This window comes from Porites lutea, chromosome 10 (genome assembly GCF_958299795.1).
Source record: "Porites lutea chromosome 10, jaPorLute2.1, whole genome shotgun sequence".
In the NCBI taxonomy this organism is placed as follows: domain Eukaryota; kingdom Metazoa; phylum Cnidaria; class Anthozoa; order Scleractinia; family Poritidae; genus Porites; species Porites lutea.
Genome location: NC_133210.1, coordinates 28,450,737 through 28,467,482, shown reverse-complemented (window position 1 = coordinate 28,467,482; position 16,746 = coordinate 28,450,737). Strand labels below are relative to the sequence as shown.

The 16,746-nt window shown below is 38.8% G+C and overlaps 1 protein-coding gene across 2 annotated transcripts in view; it reads left to right on the top strand.

Annotated features, from left to right (window-relative positions):
• LOC140950970 (uncharacterized) overlaps positions 1–16,270 on the top strand; it is an 18,486-nt gene extending 2,216 nt beyond the window's left edge. Inside the window, exons 3-17 of one of the 2 annotated variants that reach the window (XR_012167225.1) lie at positions 810–883; positions 1,033–1,107; positions 1,939–2,047; positions 4,060–4,204; positions 5,077–5,142; positions 5,243–5,369; positions 6,372–6,474; positions 7,089–7,147; positions 8,356–8,420; positions 10,753–10,795; positions 10,953–11,067; positions 11,886–11,985; positions 12,274–12,343; positions 14,220–14,369; positions 15,209–15,332. Coding sequence is in view for 1 of the 2 variants with exons in the window: in XM_073400185.1 (XP_073256286.1) it covers positions 810–883; positions 1,033–1,107; positions 1,939–2,047; positions 4,060–4,204; positions 5,077–5,142; positions 5,243–5,369; positions 6,372–6,474; positions 7,089–7,147; positions 8,356–8,420; positions 10,753–10,795; positions 10,953–11,067; positions 11,886–11,985; positions 12,274–12,343; positions 14,067–14,170; positions 15,209–15,476 (1,523 nt within the window). In the remaining variant the exon portion in view is untranslated. Of the gene's footprint in view, positions 1–809; positions 884–1,032; positions 1,108–1,938; positions 2,048–4,059; positions 4,205–5,076; positions 5,143–5,242; positions 5,370–6,371; positions 6,475–7,088; positions 7,148–8,355; positions 8,421–10,752; positions 10,796–10,952; positions 11,068–11,885; positions 11,986–12,273; positions 12,344–14,066; positions 14,171–14,219; positions 14,370–15,208 lie in introns of both variants that reach the window. The other variant, XM_073400185.1, reaches the window with a different exon arrangement.
• Positions 16,271–16,746: the final 476 nt, after the last annotated feature.

Genomic DNA, 16,746 nt, shown 5'->3' with positions numbered 1-16,746 from the left:
CTTTAATGTCCCACAGAATTTACATGTGCAAGGGTTGTGAGATGGGGCCTATGGTTTATCATCCTTATTCTAGAAGACTAGAAAGTCTAAACATTTGCAGGTGTCTTTACAAAGTCCCAAAGGCAGCACTTTCACCTTAGTTATTTAAATGCCCTGAGTGTTGGTCCAGCTGGGGCTTGAACCAGAAACCTCCTGCTCAGCAGACCGGTCGGTGCTTATCCAAATGAGCTAACCCCCTGGCAAAATTCTTTCTTGTAAAAATATTATTCATTCGTCAAGCATAATAATATTTAAAAACCGCTTTCAAGAACACATAAAAATTGACTTGGGATGAGGAATTACGAATCACAAATAAATGTAAAAACTTAAATCACAATTTTCACAGAAAATAATCACACTTCACCAAAAAAAGTATGGGGTACCCTCTTATACCGAGAATTTTGCACAACAGTTTGGTACATGGTCATTTTTGAAATATTCAGGACTGCTTTTTTGGTAGTCCTTTACTTTTATTCCAGTTAGTGTGAACTAAAAGGAATGTTCATTACCATTTACCCTGTCCAGTCTTACGTTACAGCTTCTGATTGGATGCAGCAAATTTTCAGCCAATCAGAAGCACTACCCAGATCTTTGTAGTGATGCTTCATCTCTTCTATTGAATTTCTGCAGTCATTCTTTCGACGTGATTTCACGGGAATAGTACAAGTTATGGTGCAGTTGTGAATGTCGGCTGCTTTCTCAGGCTACATGCATAATATTTGGTACAAAATACAATGTAAAAACTTTCTTGGTTGATCCTCATTTATTAGGGCTGCCAACAGTGCTAAATGAGTCCGGGTTCACAGTGTATGTTGCCGTTGTTCTTCTTCAAACATCTATGCAGGTATGGCTCTGCCACTTTTTTACATACTATACTTGTCAGGTCATTTCTTATTATTCAACGGTGCAGTTTGCACAATATTATTGCTCTGAAATCCTGTTTTTCTATGAATGCCAGATTGTTACTTTCACACTAATCTGGTTTATTGGCAGGTTTTGGTTGTGTTTTATTTTGTGGAGCTCTTGCAGCGGGACTATCTGGCTAAGAGGCAACTTCGTGAAGAAACTGTAAGCTTATGACAATGTGTTATTAGTAGTACAGTATCAAGAAATCTTTGGACATGATATTGTTCTGATAGTTGTAGATCAGAGCTGTTTGGACACTACGTGTTAGAAAAAACACAAAGGCATTTTAAATAATGATACGGTGTTTTGTTTTGTTTTATCAACTTTATTGGTCTGAGTCTCTCTAAATAAATAGTTACAGTAACGAAAGAAAAAAAAAAGGCCAGTAAGGGGTCAGGCCAATTGTCATTACTTTATTTATTTATTTTTGATTTGATGTTTCTTGATACTCAACCATTTTGAAGAGTTCTGGTAAAATAATAAGAGCCCGGGGGCTCTTTTAACTGTGTGTGGAATGCCCGGGCCATTTTGACGGCATTGTTCCCAGTCTATTCTGGCGAAACAACACAGTGTCCGCGGTGGAAAATACCTCTTGAAAAGCCCTGGAAATGCCATTTCCAAGACTCTGAATTTCAACATGCCCGTAGATGCCTCGGCCCTCAAGAACTTGTGCCTTTGGTGCAAGTTCCAAAGCCACCTACCATTCATTATCAGCCTGCTACTTAAAATCTTTTTGACAGCCCTTGAAAGAGGTCCCTTTTCTGTCCAAAATGGTATATGAATGGAAAATTAAAGGGGCTGGCCCTCAGGACAGAGCCTCCTGCACGGGATATACATTATATGCAGTGTGGTGACTGGAAGGGGAACTGAAATTTCCTGGCAGCTTCAGATGGTTGGTTTCACCAAAAATCTGTCCAAGGTGGAAAAGAGAGAAAATGAAAGTGCATTGTTTTTACATGTATTTAATATCGTGTGAATTTTTGCTTTGACTAGTTAATTCCTGGTGACGAAGATATCCCCCTTAATGATGTGGGGGGTAGTGTTGTGGAAGAAGAAGAAGAAGAGGAAGTAAACAAACTGTCAGATGTGGAATTTGAGATAAGTAAGATCGATCATAGTCCGTACACAAATATAAATTTGAATAGCAAACCCAGTAAAAGTGATTTTGCAGTTTATAGTAAAATCTACATTGATACAGTGCATTTGAAAATATAAATTGTTAGAGGCCAACAAAATTATAATAAAAAGCCTACACTGTATTAGGTCGATATCACATTTTTGAGAAATTGGTTCCCTCGGATTTCTGCCTTATTAAAAACACATATACTGTATTTCCTCAAATAATAGTCGTCCCTTGATTAATCACCCCCCCTTAAACAAATAAATTAAGGAATTGCCCACCACCACCCCTCTCACCATCTGCTTCTTCTTTTATCCCCTCCCTGTCAAGTTGAAGTGGCATCTGATCCAGCAAAACTGATCATCAACAATTCAAGAGGCCCTACCAGGGTAAATTCCGACAAGTGACATGGCCCAAAAGGTATCGACAGCGCATAAAATGAAATCGCGACAAGAGACAACCTCCCACGGCCAAATTGCCACAGTGACTGCAAAGCCCGCAATAAGCGACAAGCATTTATAAACACCGACACGAGACATTTTAAAATTCAGACGGGCAACATGGTACCCACTCCCTGGCAGGGCCTCATTCAACAGGGAGTTGAGGCATCAGAGATCAGAGAATTCTTTAATTACTTAGTACCATGAAAAATTCTCTGGCTAACATTCGGTAGCCTGTGAAAATTTTTTTATTCAGCTGATGAGGAGCCTCTTTCAAAATATTCTCCTGTAATGTTACACCTTTCTCCTGCTACTAGAATACTTAATGAAAACCCTGTTCAAGCTGTGACACCAAGGATATCAATAATTGACATTGAAAATTAATCAAGGAAGCATGCAAATTTGGAACACTTAAGAAAGCCCATGTTTAGTTTATTATTTTGATGTGATCATTTTTATTTTAATGGGATAATAAAACAAAACATTTAGGGCACAACTTCCAGTAAGCAATATTTGAAATAATCACCTCCCTCGATTATTCGCCTTCCCTCAGCTCAATTAATCATCCCCTTGTTGTGTGAAAAAAGAAATAATCGCCTCCAGCAATTATTCGAGGAAATACGGTACGTGTAGCTCAAAATACTTGAACTATTATTTGCCCTTGAAAGTTTGCTGAAAAAAGCTGTTTGAAGCTAGTTGAGCTGTTGTCTGATCACTGTCCTTGCAAAAGGAAGCAAGATTAAGATGTATACTTTCTTCTGTCACGTTCCTGTTGTCAAAAATTATTACAACTTAATTACACAATTTGGTTAGAACAGAAGGCAAACTTTCAATTGTCGCTGTCTCCTTAGCGTAATTAGCATTTCACAGTTTCCTCCTCTCTTTCTCTTTTCTTCTCTGTTTTTTTTTTCCTGCTGGGCATTTCCTAAGCTTTGTTCTAGTGGGAAATGTTTTAATGTGAAATTATTTTGAAGGAAGTAAGTACAGGTGCAAATTGGAAAAGAATTCTCTGGTTTAATAATAATAGTAATGATAATAATAATAATAAGAAGAAGAAACTTCTTTTTACAGTACTGATAATGTGGCTTTCAGTAGGGCACTGCATATAAAAAGTAAAATTGCTAAAATATAGTTCTAAAATGACAAAAACTAATGTTAAAAAATCACATGAACCAAGAAAATTCACACCTAAGAAAACTGGAATAAAAAAAACCTAGAACCTCCTATTGAGATCTAAAATTTTAATTTCCTGTGGTTTGTTCCACTTAATTGATGTCAGAGGGGTTTACTTTGGAAGAGTTTTTACCCCTACACAGGCTATGAACTGTAGGTGTTAAAGTTGTCTATGACTGTTAAAACTGAAGACAGCGCACAAATGATGCATGGGACGTGGTGCAGGCCGATAGGCAGTTACTACTAGTTAAGAGAATATATTTTAAGAAAAGTTAGTTATCTTTACCGTAGTTGCTGACTTTTACAACTGATTGCCATTTCTCTAAACGACAGCCCCCTCTTGAGCTTGGGAATTGTTCCTTATCATTCTTTATCTTTCAGGCAAGGTTGGTGGTACTGTACCACTTCCAATAAGGGAGAACCACCAAGATGCAGTGCACAGTCAGCCCAGCCTTCACACATTGGCAGAACTGTTTCTGTGCAATGGCTTAAGACAGATCTTTGAAGTGATCATACTTCTGATGTTGTAAGGTTTTATTTGTTATCAGACTGTAAATTGAATAATTTAATACAGTCTATAGATGGTTATTTTGTAGAATGAGGGATCTGTCCACCTTTATCCATTTCAAACCCATCAGGTGGGCTATTGTCACAATGCACCTTGTCAAGTAGTTGCAAGTAATTACATCTCTGTATGTTCTGATAATACCATATACAGTTGTATATAGGCTTATTACTGTTTTAGATTCCAAGCAGTGCACACAACCCAAAATGCACAGAGTATCCACTGCTAATTAAAGGGTTTTCAGATAGTCTAATAATACAACATGGAATATTCTCTTCTAAGCTATTTTTTGGATGAAAACAGGTTCACTAACTTCCCAAACCCATTTTCAAACAAGGGCCCTATGATCAGTCAGAGGGTGGGAGGAGAGGTTGTACATGTAGTAGTTTATTAATGGTACCCATCTCAGTATCATAAAAAATTTGGTAAAAATTTCCAAAGTGCTTCTCAACATGCAGTATTTACTTGACTTAGCACAGCCCCTGATTAAGTGCTACCCTCGAATAAGTGCTGCATTTGGAACAAAAAAGTTTATAAGACCTGCCCCCGAATAAATGCTGCTGCCCGGATATAATCAAAATAAAAAGACGTTAATTTTGTTAGTTTAATGTGGATATAATACCATAGTTAAAACAAATTTTGTCATATAGATCTAACTTTCAAATAAATGCCACCATCAAATAATGCCACATTTGAGGCATGAAAAATTTAATAAGCGTGCCAGGCGGCACTTTTTTGAGTAAATACAGTAATACCCACAATAAAAAGCATGTTGTCTACTCAATACGTTACAGGGTTTTTCAGCTTATGTAACATTTTTTTGTTCTTTTCAGTATTTCTCTTCTTATCAGTAATGCTCTAGAAGCAAGTCAGCTATGTGATCAGCTGCTGAATATGAAGTGAGTTCTTTTAATTTACATTAATTTTTATGCTGTTTAACTATACACCTGGTGTATGTCTTTTATCTAATTCGGCTGTTTGTTACCATTCTTTTAACAGTTTGGTTTGGATACCTGCAGTGCTTGTGTGGTGCAGTGCATTCCTGACCATCTTTGTTAACTCTTTTATTGTACCCTTTGTGTCAGTGCTGACATTTCTTAATGGCTGCTTATTTTCTACTATTGCTGTAAGTTTGGCTCACTAACTATTTAAAAAAGTACATAAACATCCCGCCTTTAAATCCTATGATCTTCTTCAGTGGAATCTCTATGGGTGGGGATAGGGGGTACAAACCTCTTCCCTCCCATACTTCGCTTATATTCCTGGCTCCCGCCCCATTTTTCTTCATTTCCTCCCTTAAGCCCTTCCTGGATTGCAGAATATTAATAGCATTGTTGCTTAATATCTCCTGCTTCCTGCCCTTCCTCCCACTCTTTCCTCTCCCACCTCTAATACAAAGCAGGGGCTCCCAATGAGAATATAGTTCAAAACCACTTAAACATAGCATTGCTGAACGTATTTTAGTATTTGAACGGTAGATATAAGTATATTTTTATCCCCTAAAAGTTTTTCATCTGTTCGGATTTCCTAGTTGAAAGTCTAGTGATCTGAAAATTATAGGGATCGAAACTTACCTTTTCGAAAATTTCGGCCATGGACAATAAAAATTAATATTATACCATTTCCTAGATGTTCGAAAATCCTAGGAGAGGCAGGCAGGCAAGAAATTTCACAACAAATGTTCTGAAAATTGTAGACCTCAAATCGTCTTCCCAACAGATATTTTCTAAAAATTGACGTTGGGTGCCCCTGACAAAATACCCCTACTACCCCCTATTCTCCTGGTGGACTCCCATTCCTCTATCCTCCCCCACACCTCCACTAGCCCTTCCACTCCATTTAGTGACTACCGTATTGCAAAAAATTCTTCAAACTTCCAAATATCTTTAATTTCGTAAAATCCTAAGAAGTGAATAGTACTGGTCGAAGTTTCTGCCAAAGACATCTTATTTGAATGGTAACATAACCATAGGATTTCATCCACAGATTTAAAGTTGTAGAGTCGCAAGACATCCTGCAATATTACTTGGTCGAGATAGATGAATATTGAAACATTGTAACTACAGTAGAATAATTTTTTCATTATTATTATTACATAATAACTATTATTTAATGTAATATTTTGCAGGTTTGTGGTTCCACGTTAATAGGAAGACAGTTTAACCCCAAACGTAATCACAGTGAATTGAAGCATGTTTGTCAGCCTTTTGTTTTGGGGACTGTGGCTTTAGGTTAGTATGACCTGACATTAAGATAATTTTATAGTTGGTTTCTAGAGTAATAATTTGCGTTTAAACATCTCTATGTCTTGTATTTTTGTACAGTCATGTACTCACACTTGGAAGACAAACTTTTGATTCTGTATTAAAACTAAGTGTGTGCAAATTATGTATGAATGATAGATTTTGCAGAAATGTGCTGGCATTTGTAGCTAGTGAAGTTTTTTTTCTGGATGCACGTATTTCCCATTTCCTTGGTTGTGCAGAAGAAACAAAGAAAATAGGAGATGTGTGCATGCAGGCTATACCAACAGTAACTAACACAGCACTTTCTTCTCAGTCCTGTGCCAGACTCAGAGTAGGGAGACCATGAAAACAGTAAGGTAGAGCAAAAATCAGACACACGTCATCTGTCCGAGGCACCTCCTTTCTCCCCAGTCCCTGTGCATTTTTCGCATAAGTTTTCACTATTAATTTTCTGCACATTACAACAGGTGCACTATCTTGGAGCCTTGGACGGGCTAGTCTGGCCAGGATTTAAACCCACGGCCTGCCGCTTGGCAGACCAAGAGCTAATCAGTTTGTGGTTAAGGGAGTAAACATTGATATTTTGACTTTTTTTGTAGGAATTGCTGTAAATATCCTTCCTGTTCTTTTTAAAAAGATAGCTCCTTCAGCTTCACAGGTACAGTGTTTTGATTGCTAAGTATACTATATAGAGCAGCATTCCAGTTGATTCTTTCAAGTGGGGGGTCATGTAGACCATCTGAGGGGTCACCAAGACTACATGCCAATTTTTTTTGTTACATGTAACCTAATACTAATATGTCATGTTGGGTCAGGAAGCCTTCTTTGTAGGGTCATTTACCTGAGACCCGTCTCATTTCCTGCGTGATAAGAATGCTGAATCACATTGCCCTTTAATTATGCAATTCTTGTAGCATGAGAATCATTGGAGCAGCAATTTTAGGAGTAAATTATAGATGACCTGACCTTGCGAAACCAACTAATTTTGCATGGCATTACCATGAAGACAGAAGAAAGTGCGTGTTAGATTTTGCATTCCTATCAGGATTTTCATTGAGCCTGCATCAGCACACCATTATTTTAATGGGAATTGCTGAGTTTTCACTGCCTTGTGCCCCCCCCCCCCCCCCCCTTTCCTTGACTCTTTAAGAAGAGATCACAGGAAAAGACTCTTTCCTCATTTCTTTAATAATTTTTTACTATACCTGCATCTGTATATGTAGAAGAAAAGTTTCTTTACCTGCAGCTACCTCTATCTCTGCAGGTGCTCGCAGCCATCTTTTCTCCCTTACCCTCAGCGTGGTAGGGGGGCCCTCCCACTGGGGCTCAGGGGCCTGGGTGGCGTACTGCCATATATGGGCTATATAGGTATGTGCTGCTCCGAAGGGTATGGTTTTCAATCAGTTTACTCTGGGATAGGGTATAGAAATCAGAGACCTTAGGTCTAGAATAGGGTATTATTTTCCAGGAAACTGATCAATTGGTTGAAGATTTTAGTCTAGACTATAGGGTAACCAGGAATTGCCACTCAAAAATTAAAAAAAAACAAATCGGATTTGTTTTGGCTGGACTGTGCAGATGACCTCATGAAAACAGCTACTCTAGGATAGGGGGGATTTGGGGACTTTTATTAGTCTAGTATAGGGCAGCAAAATTCAGCTGAACTTGCTCTGGTATAGGGTAAGGGTTCCAGTGTCCCAGTGGCACATCCCCACCCAAAATGTCCTAAAGTACCACCCCCCTCCCCCCCAGGGTCAGGGGTAGGAGATGACTGACATTTCAGATTAATTTACAGTGTTCTTTTATGTCCATTTCCTCTTCTCTCATATATGTTTTAACAAACTTTTTGTTAACTTTCTCCAACAGATTCGTGGTTTTTGCTGGTCTGTTATCGCTGGAATAATAACTTGTGTTATAATTAGTGTTTTTTGGTAAGCCACTGAAATTTCTTTGTACTAAATTAAGGATTTAATGCTCAGTCAAACGTAATGGATAAAAAATTTTTCTGCATACTCTTAGTAGCTTCTGATGGGTACCATATTTCCTTGAATAATAGCCGTCCTTTGATGAATTGCCTCCCTCAAATAATCAGTGCCCTCAGACAGAAATGAATAATTGCCTCCCTAAAATAATCGGCCCCCACCCCTCTCACAATCTTCTCGTTCTTTTATCTCCCCCCCCCCCTCTGTCAAGGTGAAGTCTGATCAATTATTGTTCAGTGAGGATTTAACCCTCTAAGTCCCAATAGTGACCAACATCAATTTTCTCCTAACAATATCCATACACTCTCGAGATAAGTTATGAGAATTAATAAAATGATCACCCACTTGATAAAATCTATTATCAAATTCTCTCAACTATTCTTGAAGGAAATTTATGGAGATCAGTTTGGAGAATTTGTATGTGGATATTGGGGCTTAAAGGGTTAAGCTCTGATGCCGTGGAGGATATTGACTTTGAAAATTAATCAAGGAACCAAATTTGGAACACTTAAAAAGCCCTTGTTCAGTCTATATTAATTTGATGTGATCATTTTCTGATTTAATGGGAGAATAAAACAAAATATTTAGGACACTACTTACAGGGAGCAATACATTATTTAACAATTAATGAATGAGGCTGAGTATCTTATGAAGAATTATGGAGATCGAGGAAGGTGTTACGGCCTCAACGGATAACACCCTCCGAGATCTCCATAATTCTTCATATGATACGAAAGCCAAATTCAATAATTGTTTTACTATTCATTCAAAATAATTCCTAGTTTAAAAACATGGCTAAAACATGCTTACCTCCATCGATCCATCGATGTTAATTTCATCTTCGATAGTGCACGTTTAGGTTTGTCCAACTGTGCAAAATAGTATTCTCCAAATAGCAGATGTCACCTTCGAGTTGTCTTCTAGCTGTTCTGCCCATGTTTTTAGCTATTTTTTTGCCTAGTTCTTACTCTTGAAACGAGTGAAATGTCTGCCATTTTTCACTTTCGCAATCAAAACAACTTAACCTCGTCCCCAGGTCTTCTCGGTTAACGGTGCCTCAACCTGCACAAACGCTGCATTTTTGACTTCATTTCCTCGTTAAACACAAAATTCTTCCAATTTGGTCATCAGAAACTGGTTATGGTGAATTATGCGTGTGCTTTTAGCCAATCAGAATCGGGGAAATATTTTGAATGAATATTAATTTCAAATAATTGCCTCCCTCAATTAATCGCCCGCTTTTTGTGCAAAAAATATGGTAATAATGATTGCCCAATAAATTGCAATTGTGACGCATCCCTCTTCCTATCATCCACCACGTACATCCTTTTTTTTTCAATTCTTAAGTGATGACATCATAAAAATTAAAGTTTTGAAAGTATGGTTATTTGTCGGGATATTTTGAAAGAACAACATCTGAAAGGCCTACTTGCCAAAAACTAGCATTGTGGGGCAAGTTGTTGCAGAGATACTTGTCCCATTTTGCTCTGATGACTCCATACAAATCATTTTAAATTTGACTTGGTTCCTAATGTTATGAAGTGAGTCAAATTTCATAGGATTTGTATGGAGTCATCAGTGCATAAGTGATAACTGGGCAATTTCAAAGGCAACTTGCCCTGGAATGCTTATTTTTCGCAAGTAGGCCTTTTGGATGAAATTCTTTCATAATACCCCAACAAATCTCATAATTTCACAAATTTAATCTTTTATGACATCACACTTTAGGACTTTATTTCAATTGAAATATGAGCCTCTGCAGAGGGGGGGGGGGGAAGGGGGCGGGGAGTCATCATCCCAAAAATGATGAATGGCTCCCTAAAAATATGTTGATTGACTGTCAGCAAATTGTTGGCCAAGAAACAACTGGTAGTCTACAGATTAGAGACAGTTGGTTGAAATAAAACTGACTAACTATCGATAATATGAGAAGGCAGTCTAACTGGGTAAAGAAAACGTAGAAAGATACATGGGGATATGTTGTTAGAAGGGAAGATAACATTGTACGAATATTAAAACTAACATATGGAGAACTGTTTACAGAAGTTTCAATGAGCGCAAAGTCACTTTTTAGTGACGTTTTTGCTCCCATTGGCATTAGGAGGCCTCAAAACATTTGCTTGGAAGGCTAAGGAATGAGGAAACAGTCTGTTGTAATGTAGTTTTGCAATGTCACTAGAGACAGGTTTCATAATTGTGTGGTAATTATGTGTAAATGTATGTTAAATGTAAAATATAATATACAAATGTAAGGTGATAATGTAATTTCTCACACCCACAGGGTTGCAAGAAATGGAAACATCTCCGCCATTCTTATGTCAAAGGTAACAGTTGTGTAATAGTTATTAAAACAAAGAGGCAAGACTCCATTTTGTGTGAAGTCGTCGCGTATCAATTCATTCATTCATTCATTCCTTCAGTCATCTTTACATTCATTAAGTATTCATTCAGTATTCAATATTCTCCTTTAATTTGTTATAGATTATCAAGTCAACATTTCCAGATTATAGTTGGCTTTCTGTACTCATCCAAGTACTGGTTATCGTCAGTGTTACTGTTTCGTTTCTTGCAGTGGCTACAGGAATGAAGCACTTTGGTGAGTAAGTAAACCTTTGAGTACAGTACAGGTGTTCACTCTCACACACTCCATTCTCATGCTCTGTAACAGACTCCCTCCTTTGAAGGCTCCCCTGCCACTGCGCAACCCCCCCCCCCCCCCGAAAAAAAAAAGAAATCCACACACCTCAACTTCCCATTTCCCCGGCTTCCTTGCGACAAAAGCAAGCCTTTTCAGGGGAACAAGTACTGGTTGACTAGCTCCAAGGCAGAGGCGTACCCTGGGACGACTTCAGAAAAGTGCACCCCCCCCCCCCCCACCCCCACGCAGGCTGAGTGGTCAGAGCATCGGACTCGCAATACGGCTCCCTGGTTCGAATCCCGCTCTGGCCACTAGCTGGATTTCCAGTTGTTCTCAGTCGTTCCTGAGTTCAAATCCTCGGCCACGCTTGGAAATAGCCAACTGGTTGCCTCCTGCCAGTTGGGGTTTTTAATCCTGTTCTGTTGTATTTGAATTCTTTGTTTCTGAATTATCTGAGTGGATTGCCTGTAAACTAGCTGCATAGGTTAAGTACACCTTCCATTTTAAACAATCCTTTAAACCTTTTTTAAAACCCATTACCTGTTTGTACAAAATTAGTAGTACTTCTATTGAATTTTCAAATGTAAATGAAAGTGCTGTTGCAGCTGCTGTAATAGTTGGTCTCGTTTATTACCTCTGATACTTTTCGCACTCAAAGATATTTACAATATATGTTGGCATTAGTTATCTAAGAAAAGGAGTTAATATAAATACAACAAATCAATATTATTTTAATATGCACTCTTAATTTTCTCATTTCATGTGTTTTTACAAAGTCGACAGCTGGTTTGAATCCTTTTATCCCACAAGGCAAGCGAAATGGCAGGAAATGAAATCTAAATGGGATGGTTTCTACTGGCGAGCCAACATGAGGAGGTCAGTCCCTTAGCTCTGCTAGTTGAGGTCACCTAAGCGAAAAAATCATTTGAGTGAAATAAATGAAATATAAAAAATTGGTCTAAGTAAACCCACGTTCCAACTAAGTTTTAAAAAGTGTTAGGGTAGCTATACTTTAAGGTGCACAGTGTCTATGCAGTCAGTAACATTTCATATAAGTCTTAAATACTAATAGGATTGGTGGGAGAACTTAGCCGTAAGTCTTTTATTTTCTGTTGAAGCTGATCAGTCATCTGATATTTTTCACTTTTCCTTCTCTGTCGATAGGTTTCTAAAAGTGACCATACCCATCTCTCTTTTTGGACTTGTTTTCGCTGTAGCCACGTTAAATCCCAATGTAAGTCTTCGAGTGTAGCTGTGTTTTGCTACTGTGTTCACTATGCATTACTGCTTTTGACTTTTTAAGTACTAGTAAATATAACCAACTGTTATGGAGTGTGGGCGACAATGTTAGAAGGTCAAAACACTTTTGCTCCAACGTTGTCCTCTGCGTTTTATGTGACAGATGGTCAAAAAATGCGTGATCAGACTATGAGTGGTAGAAAGGTCCAAACGCATGTGATCAAATTGCATTCCAATGCAATGTACATCCCATTCATTCATAGTGGAGGTCCAAATGAATGCTGGCTACATACATTCGGTGCATGGGTAATAAAAACCTGGAGATTAGGATTGCGGGCTCCTCTTCTTGCCCACAAGTATAGTTACCATTTAACATAAGTTGCTTGACAGGCGTCAAAAGGGGCAAAGGAAGGAAAGGAAAATGGGAGAGGGGTTGCTTTTCCCACAAGTATAGTTACCATTAAACATAAGTTGCTTGACAGGCGTCAAAAGGGGCAAAGGAAGGAAAGGAAAATGGGAGAGGGGTTGCTTTTCCCCTCTCTTTTCCCTTTGATTTTCCCCCCTTCCCATTTCCCTTCCACGCATGCCACAGTCAGGTTGCTAATCAGTACCTGGTCACCTTACCACCAAACCATCTTGTTACCAACAAAATCACCATCAAGAATAGATTAAACTTAGCTCAGCATCATTTCGAACTTTCATGAACGGAAGTTTCTCAACCATTACTTTATTTTCAGATTTCAAAGAAATGACTAGTTTCTGCCAGTTTTTAAATTTCTCAAATGTCAAATTTTACATTCATCATCATTCTTGCAAGCCTGCGAAAGGCAGACGTTTCTTCTCGCTCATCGCCGCTGAGGGACGTTTTAGCAAGGAGGAACGTCTGCGACTCAGCGACAGAAATTCCATACTGATGACATAAATCAATGTTTACATAATAAATCCGGTAGTCATGGGGTTCCAAATGCAAATTTGTTCAATTTTACATTACTCCTGGTCGATTTTGGAAAAGTGTTGTGTTCATCTCCGAATGAGCTCCAGCAAAACTCAAATGCTTCTTCTAGAGAAGAATATACTCCACAAATATTGACTGTTTTTTAAGAGATTCATCTTGTTTACATTTGACCTTTGTGGCCTTTTGTCTTTTTTCTGTCATTTGTAAACAATACTTAGAACAATGAAACTACTCCATCCACCAATTAGCGTTCTGACCGGATTCCGGACAGATTTGGCGTCATCAGCTTGGAATTTTTGTCGCTGAGTCGCAGACGTTCCTCCCCGCGAAACATCCCTCAGCGGCGATAAGCGAGGAGAAACATCTGCCGTTTGCAGGCTACATTCTTGCACTACCAAGAGCATAAGACATTCAACGCAAGGACATGTCAATTAGGATCGACAGATTTGTATATGGGTCGACTTTATATTCAAATAAGCTGGACAAAAAAGTAAAAATCTTAGGTAAGCAATCCTAGGTGTCAATTATTTCTGAGTTATTCGCTGGTGGCTAGTCGACCTTTTGTTGGCGATTCTGTTGGTGGCAAAATGGTTTGGTGTCAAGATGACCATAACCCTGCTAATCAAACCTCAATCTTCCTACAACCTAAGGTCTATTGATAGTCAATTTTGCTACAAACTCTAGAAAACAGGTTTTTTTTACTTTTCCAGCACTATGAAGCCAAATCATTTCCTTGACGAGTATGCTTATCTTTGATTTGCAGGGAACCATCACAATATTGAAGAATTTTACATCGTTAATGTTAAATATAGAACTTGGAGTGTGTGTAGTTCTCATGCTGAGGCAATCACATGAGCACAAATTCAGGTAAAAGTGAACTACTTTTCATGCGAATGTCCTCTGAAATTTGTTTTAGTTAATTTCTCGTCGCCCAGTGGTGATTTCAAAGATGGCTCGGTAAAAATGGCAAGAGTGATGGAGGTAGTGTTGGTAATGCTGATTATGACGATGATGCTGACGGTATTGGTGTTGGTGTATTAACAGTGATGCTGGCAGTGATGCTATGGTGATGTGTATTATTTAAGCGATCGCAGTGTTGTCATTTTTCCCCACTCGTCTGCTCGCGATTTTTAGCCCCTTTTCCCCAACATGAAGAGCCTCTTTTCAAGCTAAAGTATTACCCATTTCAGTAGGCTCAGTTTCCACTGCTCTCTTGGTCTTCCTCAAGAAGAGACAGAACTTATGCATCCAGCCATCTGTTCAGGGCAGGAGGGTGGGGTCATTCCCCAAACAGTGGCTGGTAATCGAGCCTACCACTTCAGAAACGCTAGGGAGAATTGGGTACAAGCTTTCCCCGAAATCATTGTGTCAAAAGCTTGTACCCATTCCCCTAGTTTCTGGAATGGGGAATTGTGGTTTGTGGTGGTCTCAGTGATGACAGGGTTCGTACAGATTATGGAAAACCTGGAAAGTCAGGAAATTTAAGAATTCAATTTTCCAGGCCTGGAAAGTCATGGAATTTAATTGACGGTCATGGAAATTCATGGAAAATTGAAGTATTATGTTTGGTAGATTAGTTACTGTAGATGTCAAAGCAAGGACAAAGTAAGATAGAGACACATAGTTAAATAGTGCGAATGAAGCACATATTGTTGGACACCAGAGTTTGTGTCTGTTCAACTGAATTACATATGTACAAAAAATCACCAAAAACAAGAATAGTTTTGAAAATTTTTGGAAGTGACAGCTAAAACTAAGGCCATGGAAAACTGGAAAAGGTCATGGAAAAAGTCATGGAATTTGAACAGCTCAAAAGAGTACAAACCCTGGATGAAGATGGTAACTTGCTTGTAAATTGTTTCATTTATACCATTTCTCATTCTTTATATTTATGCCTTTTTTCAGTCATCTAAGAGTGCCACTCCCCCTATCGCGTCCCACATATCACCTGCAGTACTTCGTGGCTACTTATTTCCTGGTTACTCTTGGCTTCCATGTGGCCGACATCATTCAGTTATTAACTTACAACCAAAATTCAACCAGTGGAGTGGAGTTTTTAGCAAATCAAACTTTAACCACTTTTAATATCACTTGGAACAGCTCAAGCCAATTGGATTTGCATAACAGACGCTGGCGAATAAATAATGTTCTGTCGACCAATGAGACGCACTAGTGAGGAATATTTTGAGGTCATATGTTAGAGCATATTATGCATCTTTTGTGAGCCAGTGGACCATCTCTGGGGTTTTGGAGTGATTTGCAACAATTTTCTATTAAACCAAGTGACAAAGTTTAGTATCACAATAGGTCATTATCGATTTCCCCCGGGCCTCTGTTTCAAAACGAGGGTAGGTGCTCAGCCTTTGATATGGAGGTCATTTTTCATTTTCATGCAAATAAAACTCATTTGTACAAGAAAGGTTGTGCACCTAGCCTCATTTTGAAAGGGAGGGTTTTTGGAACTCGGAAGTGGCCTATTATGGCATGATGTCACACACTCTGTTCAAGGTCACTAAAGTCCAGTTTCTAGCCTGCACGTTGGAAAGGAAGTGGAAGTTAGGGAAAATTGGGCACAGAAAAATAAAGTCTTAGCAGTTGGGGTTAGATTATCTCTCACGTGGATAAATATAGCGTTGTAAAGAATCTGTTTAAATCAGAATTGTATTTGGACCAGTCGCTTGGGACGGAAATAGAAGTGGTCGATTAATTTGGTGGATGAAATCTTTTTGTCAGATCACATGATCCATTCTTCTCTTTCTGAAACCCAACCTTAAAGGGACAGTATCATCAAGAGTTATAGCAAACAGAACTGTTAGAACACATGTAGATAGGGGTTTCAGGGACAATTAATCTTGCTACTTCAATCTTCATTGGGCAGGGACTTTGCCAGGGTGCTTGTTTCAAAGTGTACATGAATTAATTGGTTATAGATGCCCCCTAATGTGATAGATGTTTCATCTCTAGTGTTTTTCTAGCCTGATTCTCAGACGTCCGAGGTCGTTCGCGGTCCCTTTCAAGAGGGAGGGAAGTGAAAGGGACCGCGAACGACCTCGGACGTCTGAGAATCAGGCTAATGTTTTTCTGCCTCTGTCTAACTCTTTTTCTTGCACGTCTTGCACGTCTGATGGGGTTGGGTTCGGTGAGAGTACACTGTGAAATTGGGTCTATGTTTTTTCTTTGGTCGGCCCCAGCTGGTTATAAAGAATTATTCGGGGGATTATAGCCAATCAGGGGCCTGTTCCAGGAAAGTCCTGCTAACTCTTTGGGCCCGGAAAGCTGTTGTTTGTTTATTGTGTTTGCATTGATTATTTTAAGATCAAAGTTTCAATAATTTTGAAAATAAGACAATGAAACTATCGGTTAACGAAGCAATATGGTTTTAGCCTCCCCCGCAGACATTCTTAGGCGTGTGTCACACGTTCCTTCCCCACGAACGTCTGCTG